This window comes from Carassius auratus, chromosome 9, assembly GCF_003368295.1.
Source record: "Carassius auratus strain Wakin chromosome 9, ASM336829v1, whole genome shotgun sequence".
Lineage (NCBI taxonomy): Eukaryota > Metazoa > Chordata > Actinopteri > Cypriniformes > Cyprinidae > Carassius > Carassius auratus.
Window position 1 is genome coordinate 7,185,036 of NC_039251.1, and position 18,977 is coordinate 7,204,012.

Here is an 18,977-nt window from a genome sequence, read left to right on the forward strand (position 1 = left end):
ATTGCAAAATAAATTAACCAGGTCTCTTTATACGTACAGTTGGATATACAAGTTATTTTCAACTTTATTTGTATGAATACAATATACTTGTAATAGATACTAGAATCTCAACTGCATATATATCATCTCAAAATGTAACTATTATCACCCAGCTCTGATCCGATAAATGTGGCTATAAGGCATGAAGATATTAAAATACATAAACCTCATGACTTTCTGTAAAGCTGCTTTGAAACCATGTCTATTGTTAGTAAATTTGACTTGAAATTTGACTTTAATTTCACTGAAGATGAGAGTTAGATGGATATCTTTCTCACAATCTGGCAGCATAAATGTTGCAGTTTTGAAGATGACTTGTTGTTGAGTTAAAAAGTTAAAAAGCAAGTCCAAGACCCTGCGTTTCATTCAAAATCTGGTTATAAAACTACAACGCAAAACAAAATTTGTAATTGTTCTTATTTAATTGACAAAAACATTGCAACAGAAACCTTTTTGGTTCATAAGAGTCATTTGTTCATGAATCAGACTACTCAGCTTGTGCTTTATGTTTGTTTATACATGCAGCCAGTAAAGACACACAGACAAATATTCAAAACAAACACTTTATGCATAATTTTAACTAGACCTCAATTTGTGCAAGATTTTTTAAGAAAAAAAATTCACAAATTCACTCAATTTCATATTCGACCATTACTTTCATTTCCGAGTACTTGAGTGCTTATACAAGCCTAGTGACCGGCGCTCGAACCACTGCTATTTCCTCAGTAAAGAGCAGCACCACTGTCTATGGTCGCACACGAGAGTGTTACACAGCACATTAGCAGCTATTCTGGACGGTGAAAAGTCAACATTCCTCCCTGAGGTGATTTCACGATAATGAACACAAAAGAGGTGACAGCCCTCATAAAGCTCAAGGATGATGCTGAACTCTATATGAGCTCTTTCTCTTTTAAATTAACACAATTCCATGTGGACATTTAAAGGGATCGTCAAATAGGCCAGATCCTAAACATGCTTTACATAGCAACCCGTCACTTAAAGGGGACGGCTCACCTAGATTTGGCATCTTTGTGCATACTAAAATATCATAAAATAATTGAAAAGTTAATTTCTCACATTTCAACATCTCAAATTAACAAGATCAGTTAGATTTGGCAGAAACTGTATGCAAAAATGTTTTAAATAAAAATAAATATAAATATAAATATATATATATTTAGAGCTGTCAAATGATGAATCGCGTTTAATCACATCCAAAATAAATGTTTTTGTTTACACATTAAAAGTGTGTACTGTGTATATTTATTATGTATGTGTGTATATGCATATATATATATATATATATGCATATATATATATATATATATATATATATATATATATATATATATATATATATATATATATATATATATATATGAATGCATGTTTATATTGAAGAAAAATAATTATATATAATCTAATATATAATAAAATAAATATCTAAATGTATATACCGATGTAATTTTTTTCAAAAAATATATTGAATGTAAGTGTATTTTTATAAACATAATAAATAAACACAGTACACATGCATATATTATTCAAACAAAAACTTTTATTTTGGATGCAATTAATTGCGATTAATCATTTGACAGTACTTACTTATATATAGTACTTATATATATATATATATATATACACACATATGCTGAGTTGAATAATATTTACCAATCTTATCGTGTAAATGTTGATTAACAATTTTACATTAAATGTAATTAATGTATAATTCTCTGATCTTAACCCTCTGGAGTCTAAGGGTATTTTTGGGGCCTTGAGAAGTTTTGTCATGCCCTGACATTTGTGCTTTTTTCAGTTTCTTATAAATATCTAAATGGGTAAAGTCTAATATCACTGTAATCAGCACAAACTGGGCTATAATAATATGTTAAATGCATGCATGTACATGATTGTATTTTTGAGAAAAAAAAATGTTATGCATGGTTAGTGAAAAACTAAAAATGTTAAATCACTTGAATAAGGCAATAAAACACATACATAAAATTGGTTGCCGGAAAAGTTGAGAACTGGAGCTTGTAGCCTAGAATTTTTCTTTCTGAATGATGTGAAAATCATCTTGTTTACTCACTCACAGAAAACAATATATTGATTTAAATTTTCTAAAACACTTTTTGTTGGTAAAAGTCATATGCGAGTAGGCGTCAACTATCATGAATATCATTGTGATTTACACCTGAGAAGACAAAGGCCTGCATAATGAGCTGCATAATGAGCCTCTCATTCAACTGTGCCACTCTGAGGGCAAATTTTTTGGCATCCTTTCTCTAGTCACACAATCCTTCAGAAATCCTTTTAACAATCTTATTTTCTACCAAATAAACCCCATTTATTATCATTATTATTATTATTATTAATGTTGAAAAGAGCTGATAATATTTTTCAGGGTTTTTTTTAATCGAAAGAACTGCATTGTTTTTACATTTGTTAGAGTTATCTCTATTTGTCACATTTATATTATTTACATCAAGCTTTTGAATGGTATAGTATTGTATATTGTTATTGAAACTTCATAATGTTTCACTTGATTATACATTTAGTCAGGAATTATAGTTTGGAAAAAGTATTTGGAAAAAGTCTAACTAGTAAAATGTTTACACGTTATGTGAAAACTAGTACAAATAAATAAAAAGAGACTTACTCATGTTTATGATCTCTGCTGAATAAAGTGCTTCATTCTTTTTTCTGAGGAAATCCATTTCTCAAACCCTCAACCACACCACATCTTTTTGGGGTGAATTATGTCTTATTCCTCTCATCGCGAAGCAAACAGTGAAATAAAATAAAAACTTGAAGAATAGTCTCGCTGCTTTTTCTTCTGTGTGGGCGTATTCAAGCGCGCGCTTCAGTTTGAATCTGAATAGCGCGTTAAGCGCGGGGGCGTGGTCACATTAGATATAATGAGCGGAGATATGAAAAACAGATATTGCGTTGTTTTCATATGGATTACTTTATCTCAGAATATTTGTTTTCGGCAGCACTTGTTTAGTTTAAAAGTAGACATTCCAGGCTTTCTATAGATATCTCTCTCATGTCTCTTCGTTGAGTATTCACGGAGTTACGGTTCATTTTAATGAAATGTTTGTACATGACGATCAGCGGAGATAAAGACTGTAGACAGCGCACCTTGTTTGTTATCTTTATTTTATAAGTGCACAAAGGTTTTTTGTTATTATGTCTGTATCCAAAAAAAACTAGACCCTTTACAGATTCGATAGATGTATTGCTCTTATCTGTACGATTAAAACTGAGAGTGTAATTTAAGTTCTTTTCAGGGTTATCAGGTGAAAATGACTCAAAACGCATATATGCGTTAATCGACTCGAAAGGGTTAAAATTCACTATAAACTCTTAAAACAACAGTTTAGCACAATATCACCAAATGTATTTAAGGAAAAAGCTAAATATATACACAGAATATACAAAAGTACTGGAATGTTTAACAACAATATTTTCTATGGCACATAAAATTCCCCATGTCTAATTTTACTTCTTTATGTCCCTAAAGCATTATCGAAGTGGGAAGTTTCGTGCATATAATTTTAAAAACAATGGGGGGAAAAACAACATAGATTTACAATATTGGACATTATGTTGGTCTTCGATCAAAATAAAACAATGTAGAACCATCAAAATATGTAGATCAGTCATTCCGTAGCAGAAATCAAATTTCTAATAAGTAGACAAAGAGCATTTAACAAGACAAATCAGTAAAACAGAGAACCAAACTTAAGATGACTGTCTCAAAAAAAAAAAGAACTCTGTGAACGTCAGCTTTTCACAAACAAATGCCGTAGAGATGATCTGCAAAACTCTCTGTGGAAATGTGGCGCTTCATATGGGAATCTCATTAAGAGAAACCTTCAGGCTCATTCCAAACCAAATTGGTTCTACTTAGGAGTGAGGAAACAGGGTCATCCTTAACGCCTGCTGAACGGGGTGAAAAAGGAAGGGTGGGGGTGCAGAAGATGGGGGGGGGGGTTGTTCAGACATCCTATAAAATAAAACCGAGCCTAAGCCCAAGGGAATGATCATTATAATCCACTCCTACTAGGCCTCTAAACACTAAACGCTCCACATATTAATCAACTAAAGCACAAAAGGGAAGTCTTTTGTTTAGTGGCAATTACACCACTGAAAATACAATTAAAAACAACTACAGTTTGATCTTGTTCTGCTTATAACATGCTTGATTTGGTCTTCACGCTCATGTTAAGAGTGCTCACTTAAAAACTTGGATGTGTAAGCGGTGGACAGCTTAACGTTTGGGTCTTACCTCAGTATTAACATATGCATTAGCATACAATACAATTTCTACAATTAAATTCATGAAATTTACATCTAGTCCTTAATTATCTATGTTGAAGGGCATGAATGAAGGGCATTTCACACAATCAGCAGATTCAGTGATGTCCTTTTATGCTAATTTGCAGGGTTAATAAATTATGGGCGTTTCAGCAGATGTGCCGTTATTTTGCGGTTAACGTATACGTAATATCACAAAATGATTGAAATAATCAATAAACATCAATCCTTTGGGAAAGCTGAGAATGATAGCAATATATATTCAATTACATATGCTTACATTTACGCATTTGGCAAAGGCTTTTATTGATAGCATTCAAGTTATACATTTACATTTTAAGTTCGAATTATGCCATGCATCCACTTTCCTAAAGTATTGATGCTTTGATGATTAAAAAGTATGTATATTTCATGTTTAAAAAGTTAAGGCTACACAGTATAAAAGAATATAAAAGGAACTACAGCATAAGTGATATACTTGGGATACAACGAGTGGCTTTTTCTTAAAACACAAAATCAAATGCTGTGCTTAATCCATTTAGCTTTTGTAATCCCACATATTTCAGAGTGAAAACAGGATATTTAATTAGACCGTGTAGAGATGAGTCTGATTTTGTGAAATGGATTGGATCGCAATAAATGGTAGTCAAGTATTTAGATAAAAGTTGTTGAAAAAATTGACAGCAGAAAATGTCTGAAATGTCAACAGAGGTTTTGCAATACCTTTTCACAGTATATATTTCAACATTTTGTTTAGCTGCTTATGGAACAACAATGCTACTTGCTAAATGTATAAATAATTAAATTTACCAATTTCATATTTAAAGCAAGTACTGTTCCAGTTCATACTTCATACAATTTTTTTTTATCTTTTGGTCTTAACTTGTAAGTCTATCTTTTGGTTTTCATCTCTCGTTAAAGGATCAGTTGAAAATTAAGCTGCGTTTTACTCACCCCCAAGACATACTAGGTATATATGACTTTCATCTTTCAGTTTAATCCAGTCGGAGTCATGTAAAAAATTGTCTTTGATCTTTCAAGCTCCATCATTGCAGTAAGCTGGTGTTGCATTGCTTCAGTCCAAAGGAAGTGAAATAAAAAGCGCCCTTCCATAATTGTTTTTTTTTTTTTTAGTCTCTCACGCAGCTACGGGAGTGAATCAATATGTTTTTGTAAAAAAAAAATAAAAAAAAATACATATACTGGATTCGTCTGAAATAAGAAAGTCATATACACCTAGGATGCCTCGGGGGTGAGTAAAAAGCAGCCTAATTATCATTTTTGGTGAACTAACTGTTTAATGTTGATGGAACCAAACCAAAAGAATTCTTGGCAAATTAATCAAAACACTAATAGCAAATAAATCGTCTGACTATCAAAGTTATTTTGTGGATTCACATGTTTTTAAGTGAAAGCAATATATAAAATATTAAAATATTATTTGCAAAATATTAGTATCAGTAGCAGTTTGAAAATAGGGGCTGAAAAAGTATCAAAGATGTGTGACGTCAGCTGATAAAAAGTAATTTCATAAGCACCAACTGAGAACGGATAAAATATAAGAAAACAGGACATTCACTTAATGTTTAGTAGAATTTGATTTTATTAATTGTAAATTTGCTAGATTGCAAAAAGGACTTGATATGTACCAGAATAGTATCAGTTATTTGTAAAAGAAGGATTGAAAACATGCGCATTTTGGGACGGCTGCCAAAAATTTCAGAAGCACCAATATATAACTGATAAAATATAACAGATTATTATTTAGAAAAATGTGAGCCAATAAATCATGCAGGCATGTCTACTAAGAAAGTAAATAGGTCAATTAAGATCTCTCATTGACTTTAACAAGAAAATGCACACAGGTTTTGGAGCCAAAAATCAACAAATGGCGAGGCTGTCAGCCCTTCAGGGCACTAAATGCAGGGTAATGCCTATGAGAGAGATGTAGGCCGTGAAAGGCTGGGGTGAGTAGGGGTCAGCGGTGAGCTGGTGAGCGCGACAGCTGAAAAGCGCAGCTCTGCAGACTGCGGGGATGAGCTAATTACATTAGCACCCATCATTAGCACAGCCAGCCTGCCACCTCAGCAGCCCGGCTGAAGATGACCGGCCACACATTCTGGTGGCTTTACTAGCTCAAACCTACTCCTAATGGAGATCTCGGACATGATGGAATCCTCCAGGCATCTGTCCAGTCCGTTTAAGCGATTCGAGATTATGCCATAGAAATAAACAGCTCATTAAGTCAGTTTGCAGGGAATTGTTTTGTGAATGTACTATAGGTTGTGAATGTACTATAGGTTGTCTAAAATTTTTTTTTATATAAAATAATGCCTCCTGTGCATATTTTAAACATGCAGATTTGCATGAATTTCCAGAACAGATATATAAACATTGAATAAAGCCAAGTTTGACAGTTTTCTATTTATTTTGTTGACAGAGTTCAAATGCTTTGTATTTCTCTTTTTATCACTCCATAAATCATACAATAGTGTCGACAGCTGAAAAAAAGAAAAGAAAACAGGCATAAAATGTTAAATATGTATCAGGTGAATAATACCTTAAAACCTCTCAGAAAATAAAAATATAAAATAACACTAAAGCTTGTTTTACGTAAGTACTGTGGAAACGTAGATTTCTGGATCAGTGCAGGAGAAGACAAAAAACTCAGCCTTTAAAGATATGCACTGCAGTTAAACTCTACAGACGCAGATAGATCAAGCATAATAAAAATAACACTGAAATAAGTCAAGTTATGGAAACACTATAACCTAAAATTGACCAATGCATGAAACAAATGGCTTTACCTGTAATGTCCTGCAGTAGATACACATCTGATACTCAAACAGACATTACATTTAAGAAACATACATACATACATACATACATACATACATACATATATATATATATATATATGGTACATATAAGGTACTTTAATTTGTAATACACTGGATTACCCTACAACAAGAATTCCAATACATATAATTTGTGTTGCATTTCCTGCAAAAACCTATAACCCGGTCATAAAAAAAATGACTGATACCTCATATAAGATTCTGTAAACCGCCCACCCTAAATCTCAACCCCTAAAGCCAGCAAGCTTTGGTATGACTGCAATGCACAAACCAGTGTCCTTCCTAAGGCCTGACTCCTTAAACCTCCACAGCACTTTTCCCATCTGCGTCCGCTCCTGCCAGCAGGCCCCACACAGCTCCTCGCCGCTATACACTCAAGGTTCCTCCTATCAATCCTTGGCATCCCGCCAACCTGTCAGCCAGCCGCGCTCCGCCGAGGACGAATAGAGCGCCGGGAAGCTAGTACGATAGACGATAGCTCACGTCTCCCCATGATCATCAGCCTAATTAAGATCTGACTGCTTTTATGTGATCTTTAGTAGTACATCAAAATATCAATTTGAGACAATTAGCTGCTGAACGTGATAACTCAATTCATCATTCCTGAAGGATTTTTTTCATTCTTTCCTTCACAGACACAGAAGAAAAAAAATAAAACAGGAAACAGCCAAAATATTGGCTCTCACATTGAAGTCGCTGAATGTTTTCTGCCATGCATATCAATGCACATGTTCTTTTTTTTTTCCAGAGGCTAATTTCAAGACATTAATTACAATTTTATGTTCTCATTAGATGATATAATTCCCTCTCCAAGTCGAGCTTCAAATGACTGTGATCTCCACTCGCCATGTTTTCCCCGGCTTAGGGTAATTCACATGAATTTAAATGTCATGAAACATCAAATAAATGAATTAGAGAAAGGGATTTTAGCGGCCTACAATAAAAGAAAGTGATGCCTATGAGAATGAACCGGGGAGACTTTCCTGTCACGGCTGTAATAATAGGGACAAACCGCTTTTGTGCTTTACATCAGTTAAAACCCTCAGAAATTTTAGAGCAAACTAATTCAAGGATATTACGTCATTTTTTTAAATAAAAGACACAAATAAAAACCTAATGCATTGTGTGTTGGTTAAATCCTTGGAGTGTGAGCATGCAGTCAACAGTGAACTTGTTGCACACGCAGCATCTCACTGAAAAGCTACTCTTCTTTTTGCTTCAATTCAATGACAGTTTCTTTCTTAGTCACATTCATTACTCTAATGTTTCTTATCTTTATGCATTTTCATTTTACAGACACTTCAACAGGCATAAAAAACACTCAACAGAACGTCTTGAAGTGGGACTGAAATTGCTTGTCTCATTTCTCAAGGTTGTTCAATGATAAAGGATATATTTCTCGGTTGGAAAAAAAAAAGGTGGACAATTGTTGTGTGCCACTGCTTTTCTAAGTCCGGGTGACATCAGTTTTTCCATGACTTTGTGATTAACATTTATTCAAATTCACACTTTATAGTGATCGCAGCAACAAAAATGCATCTAAGGACTTTGAATACCAAGTAAATAAAGTGGCTTTCTTTAAAACGGCCAAGCTTTTATCACCAAAACCACCAACCAGCCACCGATTCAGACCAAAACAAGACGTCAAAGCTACCTGCAACTCACAATACTTGCCATGCATTAAAAGTAGGCTGCGCTTCAAAACCAGACAGTCTCGCATCAAAGGTCGGAGCAGAAATAATTATTGTTGCATGTTAAATATTCAGAAAAGTGCCGATTGTCTTTCATGGCGAGGTGCAAGGTTCGCTCTCAGCACGTCTCCTTCGACTAAAGAAGAGAACGTGTCTTGTTCTGCAAAGCCCATTAAAAATCAAAAAGTTTAGTGTGTCTAATTAAAATGTAAACAGAGTAATGAAGACATCAGTGATTTAAGGCGATGTCTCTCTCCTTGCCACTGGGGGTATGATAATTACTCAAGCAAATGTGGGAACGCAGGAGAATCTGCGCGCTGCCTAGATTAACAGTTCTGCTGCTAAAACTGGTTTTTCCCACCAGGGGATTGAGTGTTCGCAACCAATCCCCAGAAGGCAGTGCACTGCCACTTCGCTTTATGTATCCAGACAGCTTAAGTGACCAGGGACGGTGAAAACAAAAGCTCCGATTCACTGTTTGAAATGGCAGAAAAAAGAAAGGACGAAAGCGTCGCTTATGTTCTGTTCTAATAATTCACATTGTTTGTTTGAAACGCTGGCGCTGCATTAACTTGTACGTGAAACACAAAAAGAGCTTTTGCTCTTTCCTCAGCTCTATAGTGGGTTAAACAAAATATAGAGAAGCCTGTTTGCAGGGACTCTCTGAAATCTACCTGAGCTATGGCTGAGTGGGTTAACAGCTGCAGTGATTTAATAAAGTTGATTGTTTGTCTCAATTAAATAACATTAGAGATTAATTGTTTGATTCAGTTCAAACTGTTCAATTCAGTGAACTGATTCAAACTCTGATTCAACAATTATCTATAATCCTTGGTGTTCATTCAGTAAAAAAAAAAAAAAAAAAAAAAAAAAACTGGTTATTTTAACTAGTCTGGTTTTAATGAACTCATTCAAAGCCTGACTAAACAATTCATTTGCAATGCTGTTTAATTCATTTTCAAAAATTATTTTTTTAGGTAAAAATGTATGATTAAAAAAATGACAAATATAAGTAAACAATATTTTCTGATTAAAAAATGTCATATTGTTCATTCAATAAAACGGTAAACTGGATTTTTAATGCATTTTACTTCTGAAAAATCTTAATTTCACTTCAGTTCTGTTCAAACTGTTTGAATGAATCAATTATGACTTTCATTCAACAATTTACTGGTGATGACGCTTAATGTTTATAGAAGTCTTGTGGCATATTTACTGCTTTAAAATGTAAAGTTATACTGGTGCACATAAATTAAAATAATTAACTATCATTCTGAAAAAATGGTGCAAAAGCTTGATTATCTAGATGTTTCTTGCATTTAACTTCTGACATCACACTACAACTTGAATGACCGGAATGAAGACTAAATAAATAAATCTCTCATAATCCATTGCAGGGCAAATGCATAGATATTAAAATATCAAATTCCATCAAAAATGTAAGAAAATATTTTGAGATTTTTGTAACTATATAACAGTCTGACCTCAACTCTACAAACAGAGAAATCATGCATTTCTCCTCCAAACCAATTCTGCTCTGAGCGAAAGCAATGATCTTCAATCATGATAGAACTAAACACTATGTTTGGTGTTGTTATCATCCATCCTTACAGAGTGAAACCTATTAAAACAGAGCTAACTGTCAACAGAATCTGATTTTGTTTTGGTTGCGTGTGTGTTTGTGTGTGTGTGTGCTGTTGCTGATGTATCATAATGAATGGGAGTCCGCTGGCGTCCTCGCTGCTGACTGTCAATCACGATTACACAGCGGCGCTCCATTGATCAGATCACATCGCCGGCTAAGTACAGATCAAACCATCCTGACAAATGTTAAAAACAGCAAATTTACATGGAGCCAGCCAGCGTGACCCCCGACGAAAGAGGAAAGACATTGAGACAAACACCTTTCAGTGTCTTTTCTTACAAGATTATCGACTAAAAATAACCCACTGCACACTAAATGAATCAAATCAGGCATTCTGCAAATCAATACGTGTGGTGCGTTTAAGTCCTCATTTGTAGATTCGCCTCATGGAGAAGCCGATAAACTCGTGAGAGATGAGGGCACTTCACCTCCATTCAGGTTTACGACGAACCGCCACATCTTTTACATCATCTGACAGTCTTTTTGTCCGGCGTCTCAACATTTACCACCTTGAATTTTTTGCTTTGTGCTACGATGCACAATAGAGAGAATCCCGGACAACGATCGAGGCAAACATTACAAATCCATGAAGTAAATCGAGCTTCAATAATGAAGTGACATAAGCAAACAAAAGGAGAATGCAATTCAGTATGTTTAATGAATAATATATGGATGCATTCTTCTGGCACGATTCTTAAGGATAATTTCAGAGCCAACAGAAATCAGAGAAGGCCTACAGCACATGTGCATAAAAAAATAAAAACATGCATCCCGTATGCTGTCAGTCACCACCAGGGAGTTAGAGAGAGGCCGACAGACAGAAAGTGTCTAAATGAGCTGGTGGAGAGGAGCGGGAGGGGGATGTCAAGGATTCGCGGTCCTTCATCTTTGCAGTAGAGCAAACACATCTCTCAGTATAGCAACAGACAGCTGCAACCACTTCCAAATGCACTCTAACTTAGATCAGTGAAAGAATTGTCAGCGCACAGTGAATCATACGAAGATAACACAGCCAGCTGCCACGAGAGAGAGACTCGGCGAGAGATAGATCCCTGCGTGGAAATGAAATTTGTTGCGTTTTGCATGCGTTCGTCTCCCTTGGGGTCCTCCTGTGCGCTCGGATGAAAAGCTTGCAAGACGACGCTTAACATATTTGCTTAAAGATGACAAGCCGCTACTGATTTCATTTGAGCCGGGCTTTTGTCTGAAACGGAGACAGGGGGTACTGAATAAGATTTGTTACACAGACTGACAAATGTATCCGTCTGTATGGATGAGTGTTTCATCAATTTGAAACGGCCCCCGAGATCCCCCAAGGTGCTCATCCGCCAGCGAGCAGAGTTAGTCTGAAGGTTTCTTTTAATTGTCACCATTAGATTGAGATAAAACCTGTCATTCTCATTTATACAAACAATCCCAGGAGGCCCGGGCCACTTACACGTCTAACGCACCGACGGCATCGGCTTCTGCCAACACTGGGCTTCGACATCTTCGATTACGGGCAGTGTGATGCTACAGACTTTGCTCTACCGTAGTGTATATACAGTATGGACTATTCTATGTTATTTAACCTACACAAAGAAAGACTGCAATGCAAAAAATACAATGTGCGCCACAATTTTGTGTACACTGTAAAAAAAAGTGATTTTTCCAAGCCACAACAAGAAAAACAATCAGTTGTTTTAGTTCATAATTTCATGTTTAATTCAATGCTGAATGCATCCATTTCCATAAATACATCATTTTTTCCCAATGTATGTTACAATTGTAGCTCAACCAATTTGAATTGAGTCTGAAATATATTTAGCACATAGTTTTAATTCTTTTTATTTTTAGTTAAAGTGTTACAAGCGTTTTTGCACCAATGCCAGTATTAACATTATTTTTATATATTTTGTGTTCATGAACGCACTTCTAAATTAAAAAGTTTCATTCAATTATCCAAACACATGCATAATCACATGACTATTAAATATATTTACTTTTTAGTAAAAATAACTATATTGTGATTTATCTTATACAAACACATGAAGGAAAAAAAAAACTCAATTAGTAAGGTACACTGACACTTGCACAATTAGTACACACACACACACACACGTACATACACACACATATATATATATATAGTATATTCCAAATCATGCTATGATGAGTAATAGCTCACAGTCCCAGTCTGATGCATTTGCTTCAAGAAGCACAGCTTGTCAAATAGAGATCAACAGAGCAACTCAATGTGAAAAGTGAATGGATGCAACTCACTCATCTGTTTTTTTTTTATTATTATTATTGTTCATTTTGCTAAACTAACCAGTTCAGCTTGATTCCGGCTTATTAAATAATATAGAGTAACTGACCTAGATAAATCAAGAACAAATGTTTTAGGTTATCGGTCAAACCTTTTCACAGGGTGCATGACTGATGGTCTATTTAAAAACTACAGTGCATTTCACACACACACACAGACATGAATAAGTAAAAGAGCCATTTGTAAAGCAGCTGAACAGGAGGAAATTGAAATCTGCATATTGAAAAATATTATATTTACAACAGATATGACTGGTCATGTCAGACGTGAGAATTCAAATGTTTCCTTGAAGAACAATGCTGCTGCCCGTATTAAAACATCAAACCAACATGCAAGTCAACAACAACAAAAAATCTTGTTCCAACTGAATGCTGAAGTTTTTATGAATGTCTATTAAAGCTATTGTATATTACAAAACATAAATAGGCCTGTTTTTAAATGCATTTATATTTGTATAGGCTATGCAGTGAATACAATTCTACACAAGATGTGCCTTAACTAGTACAAAACACTGAAAATGTAAAGTATCATGTACATATAAAAATTGTAAAATAATAATGTACAGAACAATTGGTAAATGCATTGAACACGTTTTAGATGCATTTTCACCACATGCCACTTAACACTGCACAATAAACCACATTTTCCAATAGAAAAGCTGTCTAATTTGGTAAATATAGGCCTATCGATCAATCTATCCATCTATCATGTGTATGTTTAGATGATGCAATGCTGAAAATATTTGCCTTTACTAGTGCAAATTGATTTTTAAAGTACAAAACCTCCAATAATGAGACTATTTAATAAATGCATGTAACATAATCACATAACTGAAAAAACAAAACAAAAAAACTGGTTCATCATGCCTTTGGATGCATTTTCACTGCATGACAATGTCCATTTTTTCCCCTAATAGAAAAGCTGTCTAATTCTAAATGTGTTTATGCTGCATGCAACTAATTTGTGCAAAAAGTGCCAAAAAATTATGTGTCAAAAACAATTAACTGCACAGTGCATGAAGCTAAATACAAATAATTATTCATTCAAATGTTCAAAGAATACAAACTAATGAACATTAAAGCCAACACTACAACTATATGATTGCATCTTGTCAAAATATTGTCCGAATGCAAACCTCAATCTAATTACAAGCATGCATCTGCTAATTGCAGCATCAGTCGTGCAAATCAGAGCATCTTCCATAGATCTGTGTGTATAGCAATCCGCCTGTAGTCCTGTGCTAGAATGTCAACACCAGATACATCAAGCAAAGAGGGTGCTGAAAAGGGGAGGGGTCAGCATCTGTCATCACACCCACCACAAAACTCAACATGAGGTTTCATGTCAACCCTGCGGACTCACACACGCAGCTACACATATACACTCACACGGGCTCACGCAAAACTGACGTGCCGTGCAATCAGGAGTGTGTGAAGCTGTCGTGTCATTTAACATGCATATAAAGCCCAGTCTGGGGTTAAATCAGGACCAAGTTAACGATAACAGCACTTTCACACGTCAACCGCTCGCTGCGCCCACAAGGAATCACTTCGAGCACATCACTTAGTCAAAACAGTATCATATTAAAAGTTTAAAGTAATACTTATTAATAACATTTACACCTCAAACTTGTATCTGCAAAGCTAATCAGGTCACCGATGCCTGTTGTGTTAATATACCTCTGCTAACTGCAGTACATTACACCTCTAATGGCTTATTAAACCTCATCACAGGAACGAAAACACATGCTCAATGTCCACTTTGATTAAAACACATCACAAAAAACACTCTACAGTAATGAAATCACTCTTCGTGTAGTGCATTTTTCTATTGATAGAGTTGAAGAGGCTTGGGAAACACACTTCAGTCCTCGCCAGGCAATTTTGATTGTGTTTTTAAATAACAAAATGCAAATGCAATGGGTTTTCAGAAAATAACTACTAATGTTAGAAATGAAAAACAGATGAGAGATTGTGCTTTTTGTTTAGTTTAGTGGGTTGAGAGTGAGAAACAAATGTTTGAATAAGAAAATGTAATTCATTCCATTTCAACATGCAATTGCAAAAAAAAAAAAAAAAACTAAACAAGCACTGCAAGTTGGCGATGACAGTGGTGTAACCTTCAACAGATCAATTCCTGACCTCAACTTTCGAGTCTGACAACATCCGCAGAACTAAGACTCAGTGCTAAAAAAGGAAAGAAAAATCCACAAGTATGTAGAAGACAGGACACGTTTAGAAAAATAGGAAAATGTGCATAATGCTGGGCACACATCAAAAATTCATGCAAATGTGTGTTCAAGAACTACATAAATGTAGTAATAAACAACCCAACTGATGGATGAAGTCCAATATTAAGGCTGAAAAATGTATGCGGCCACATACAGTCATTCCTTCTGGTAACTTCTCTATGCCGGCTTAGCATTTGATACTAAAAAGTGATTATGTAAAGAGAGCAAACCTTACCTTTAAAATTAATTGAAACATCGTGTATTCAGATTGATTTAGTCTATTAAAATAACATAATTGGCTCGAAAAAATAAAACAAGTCTTTGTATGAGTTGCTACATAAAGTACATTTTTAAGCAGTTTTGAGAAAGGTTTTGGGTGTATTGCAAAACCAGGTTTTGAATAATGTGAATGTAAATCACTCCAGACTGAAGTTGTATGTAAACACAATTATGCAAATACCAACAACAATTTAATAAACTGCTAATAAGCTCAAACCTAAAAAAAAATTTTTTATTGAAGTATAATCACGTTTAGATACAAATTCGAGACGAAACAACTATAGCCTAGAAAAATAAATAAATAAAATAAGGCGCTATATGCAAATACAAAATAATTTTGGTCAGGAAAAAAGATCGGACATAATAGGATATAGTCAAATATTATAGTAAACATCCATGATTTAAAGATGTATTAAAATAAATATTTAAAGTCCTCGCATTTAATAGAAAAATAGGTTCACTTCGAGTCGCTAGTCATCATTTTGACAGCAAGGTAACATTTGTGTCAACTTAGTTCTGACTGAGGTAAACACAACGCGCGCGACACTTACAATTACCGTGCCAAAATATGCCAATTTACGTAACACATCAGTTAAATAAAGATATATATACATTAAGAGTGCTTTATGCGACTGAAATTGCATACTAATTCATTATTAAAATACAATCTAACAACAGGTTACGTCAATATTATGTCTCTGTTCAAAGTCTAATACGCATCGTGTGACTAAAACAAGGCACATCGTGCACGTACAAGCATACTTTGGAAGAGTGTATGCCAAATATAAAGAATAAATCAACGTACCATGTACACTGGAGCTAGTGATCATCTTCTCAAAGGCGAAAGCAGGAGCAAAGAAAACGTGAATTCCAATGGTTGCTTACAGCCACTTTTTCCTCTCACCTATCGAATTACTCTGTGAAAACCAGGGGCCTTTTCGTCAGGTATTCATTTAACCTACATGCATATAATTAAGAAGGCAAAACCAACAAAAGCTCTTGGACAACATGTGAGAGGAGGAGAGAGAGAAGGGGGGAGAGAGAGGGAGCGATAGGAAGGGAAGAAAACACATGACCACGACAGCGAGCTCATGTCAGTTTTTCTCTCAGGCTGAGGCAAAACCTCCCTGGGTTTAAAAAGAAACGAAATTCTCCTTATGGACACATGCATCGCATTTCTGTTTACTTTAAAAACACATCTCCTCTGCTTAAAAGTCAGGTATTTAAAAATGCATGACACGCGAAATAGAAAGGGCTGAAAAAAATAAAATAATAATAAACTTTTTGACGATAATCGTGTATAGTAGCCTATGCGGTTTTTGTGCAGCAGAAAGTTACTTTGTAAGAATTTCAACCCCACCCACTACGACTTTTCAATGCAAAATATAATACTGACATAATCATATTCAACTATTACGGACCAACTTCATCCGCACGAGCTTTAACATCTCGCTGCACGCGCGATCACATCCCGCATTAAAACCCAGTCTGTGCATTTAGATACAGACAGCGCGAGCGCTTCAGTTCAGCCCGGTGATGCATGAACTGGACATGCGTTGCGATAAAGGCAGGCAGGCAGGCGCTCCTCTCCTGTAGTCCAGTTCAATTCCTAACCTCGGTGGAAATAGCCGGGTTAACTCTTACCTGTTAGTATGACAGGATAACCTCTCGGGTTAGAGCGGCATCGATCCGACGGGCTCGCTGATGAATGCTTGTGCGGGTTAAGCGACTTGAAACCATTCCAAGTTAGTGTGGGGAAGACTGACCACTGCCTCTGCCATGTTGGAATTTCAAACCCCAAACAGCTGCTCTAGAGAAGCACAGCGTGCCGCAGATTGCGCGTGCGCGCTGCGCGAGTGCCAAATTCAAAGCAGCGCAGCGCGGACGCGCAGATTTGCCTAAACACTCTCGCTGTCTCGTCACACAGACAGGAATCATTCATTTATGGGATGTTTTTGTCTTATAAATGATCTCTAGATAACACACGAGGTAAAAACAAACGTGGGTATGATATGTAATAGCTATCATTGATAAGTAGGCTAGCCTACTATAAAAATACCATATAAGAGCGAAAAAAGTCGTTCCGTGTGCACAGCGGCCGACAGTTATATTTAACTAAATTTCAATAAAGTAAAACAAACAGAACATAGTCAAAATGCGTTCAGAACTACTTTAATATAAATAAAAGAAAATACAGGCAATGTTGGCTAATAATTAGGCTATAGAGATACAATTTATATTTGCTTATCGCGAATGTAGTGATCGCTATTTCTGTGACGTCAGTGGTTATACATCTAAGTTTATATATATATATATATATATATATATATATATATGTGTGTGTGTGTGTGTGTGTGTGTGTGTGTGTGTGTGTGTGTGTGTGTGTGTGTGTGTGTGTGTGTTTCTTTAAATGAATTAAATTTTATTATTTGTACTTTTATATTTATATTATTAATATAATAATAATTATTACTATTATACTTAAATGTTTTATAAAAGTAAATATGTCACACACAACATGCAAGTTGTAAATATACTGCACATATTTATATTGCATAAAGTAAAAAATAAAAAAATCGGAATTTATTAGTGCTGATACTATTACTCATACCTCAAGTTATGGATTTTTCAAAACCACAGTTACACCCAAAACACATCTAGCACTGTGGCACTGACTCTTGCACAAGCAATCACGAGTCAACTCTTCTTCAGAAAATGTAAAATGCACTTAACTGGAGAATGATTTCAGTATGAATTGTCCATTAATGAAGTAAAAGCAATATAGCATGTTTTAATGCTTGAAGGCTACCATTCAAATCATGATTATGTTATACTATAGATGGATTACACCGATAGATTATGGAATTGAATTATGAATGAACCATTACAACTATAAATTAGATTGTGATCTTATTATAACTGGAATAACTTGTAGATATTATACCTTTATGGTGTACAAGTCCTTTTGAAACCTGTCTGGGTTAAAAAAAAAAAAAATGAAGGGCAAATCTCGATGTGTCTTCTTAGCAGAATCACATCTGACTTTGACATCCTGTCGTATATCACACCATGACAAAACCACTCCACACCTCTTCCCTGTCATGTCCCAGCGCTCTTTTGACAATCCGGAGGGACCTGGCTGAGGACCTGGAGTTTAGACACATGATGTGTACTGTGGAGCCCACAGTCCCAGCATGGCCTCTCGGATTGGTGCGCTGGGGCCTTGGGTTGATGCATCGATCTGGCCCTGAGCGTTCCCTGATGAGTTTGCAGGCCATTTCCAGTACAGCCCCGAAGCTTTGGAGGATTTCTGCCCGACGGCAGTCAGCGCAACTCCATTCAGCCTTTCTAACAAACGACCGCTCGCCGCACTCCAAGGTAATAATTACTATACTACTTCAGACTCTGATCGGTGTATACCAATTGAGTCTATTTTTCTTTTGTTGCATCTCAAATTTTGATTTGATTGAGTCCCACCACACCTTGCAGCCCTCATTATGTCTGAACAATATGTACGTGATGAGGGCAGAGGAAGCATGCAGTTTAGGAGGGGGAAAAGAGCAACCCATTAAATGCTGCAGACGCAAAGTATAAACTGGACCAG

At 35.5% G+C, this 18,977-nt stretch overlaps 1 protein-coding gene across 2 annotated transcripts in view; it reads right to left on the reverse strand.

Annotated features, from left to right (window-relative positions):
* fign (fidgetin) overlaps window positions 1–17,278 on the reverse strand; it is a 64,749-nt gene extending 47,471 nt beyond the window's left edge. The window contains exons 1-2 of one of the 2 annotated variants that reach the window (XM_026271173.1): window positions 17,018–17,278; window positions 16,179–16,290 (exon numbers count right to left, since the gene is read on the reverse strand). In XM_026271173.1, coding sequence (XP_026126958.1) covers window positions 16,179–16,203 — 25 coding nt within the window. In that variant the 5' untranslated portion in view covers window positions 16,204–16,290; window positions 17,018–17,278. The remainder of the gene's footprint in view (window positions 1–16,178; window positions 16,291–17,017) is intronic. The other variant, XM_026271174.1, reaches the window with a different exon arrangement.
* Between the last annotated feature and the right edge of the window lie 1,699 nt (window positions 17,279–18,977).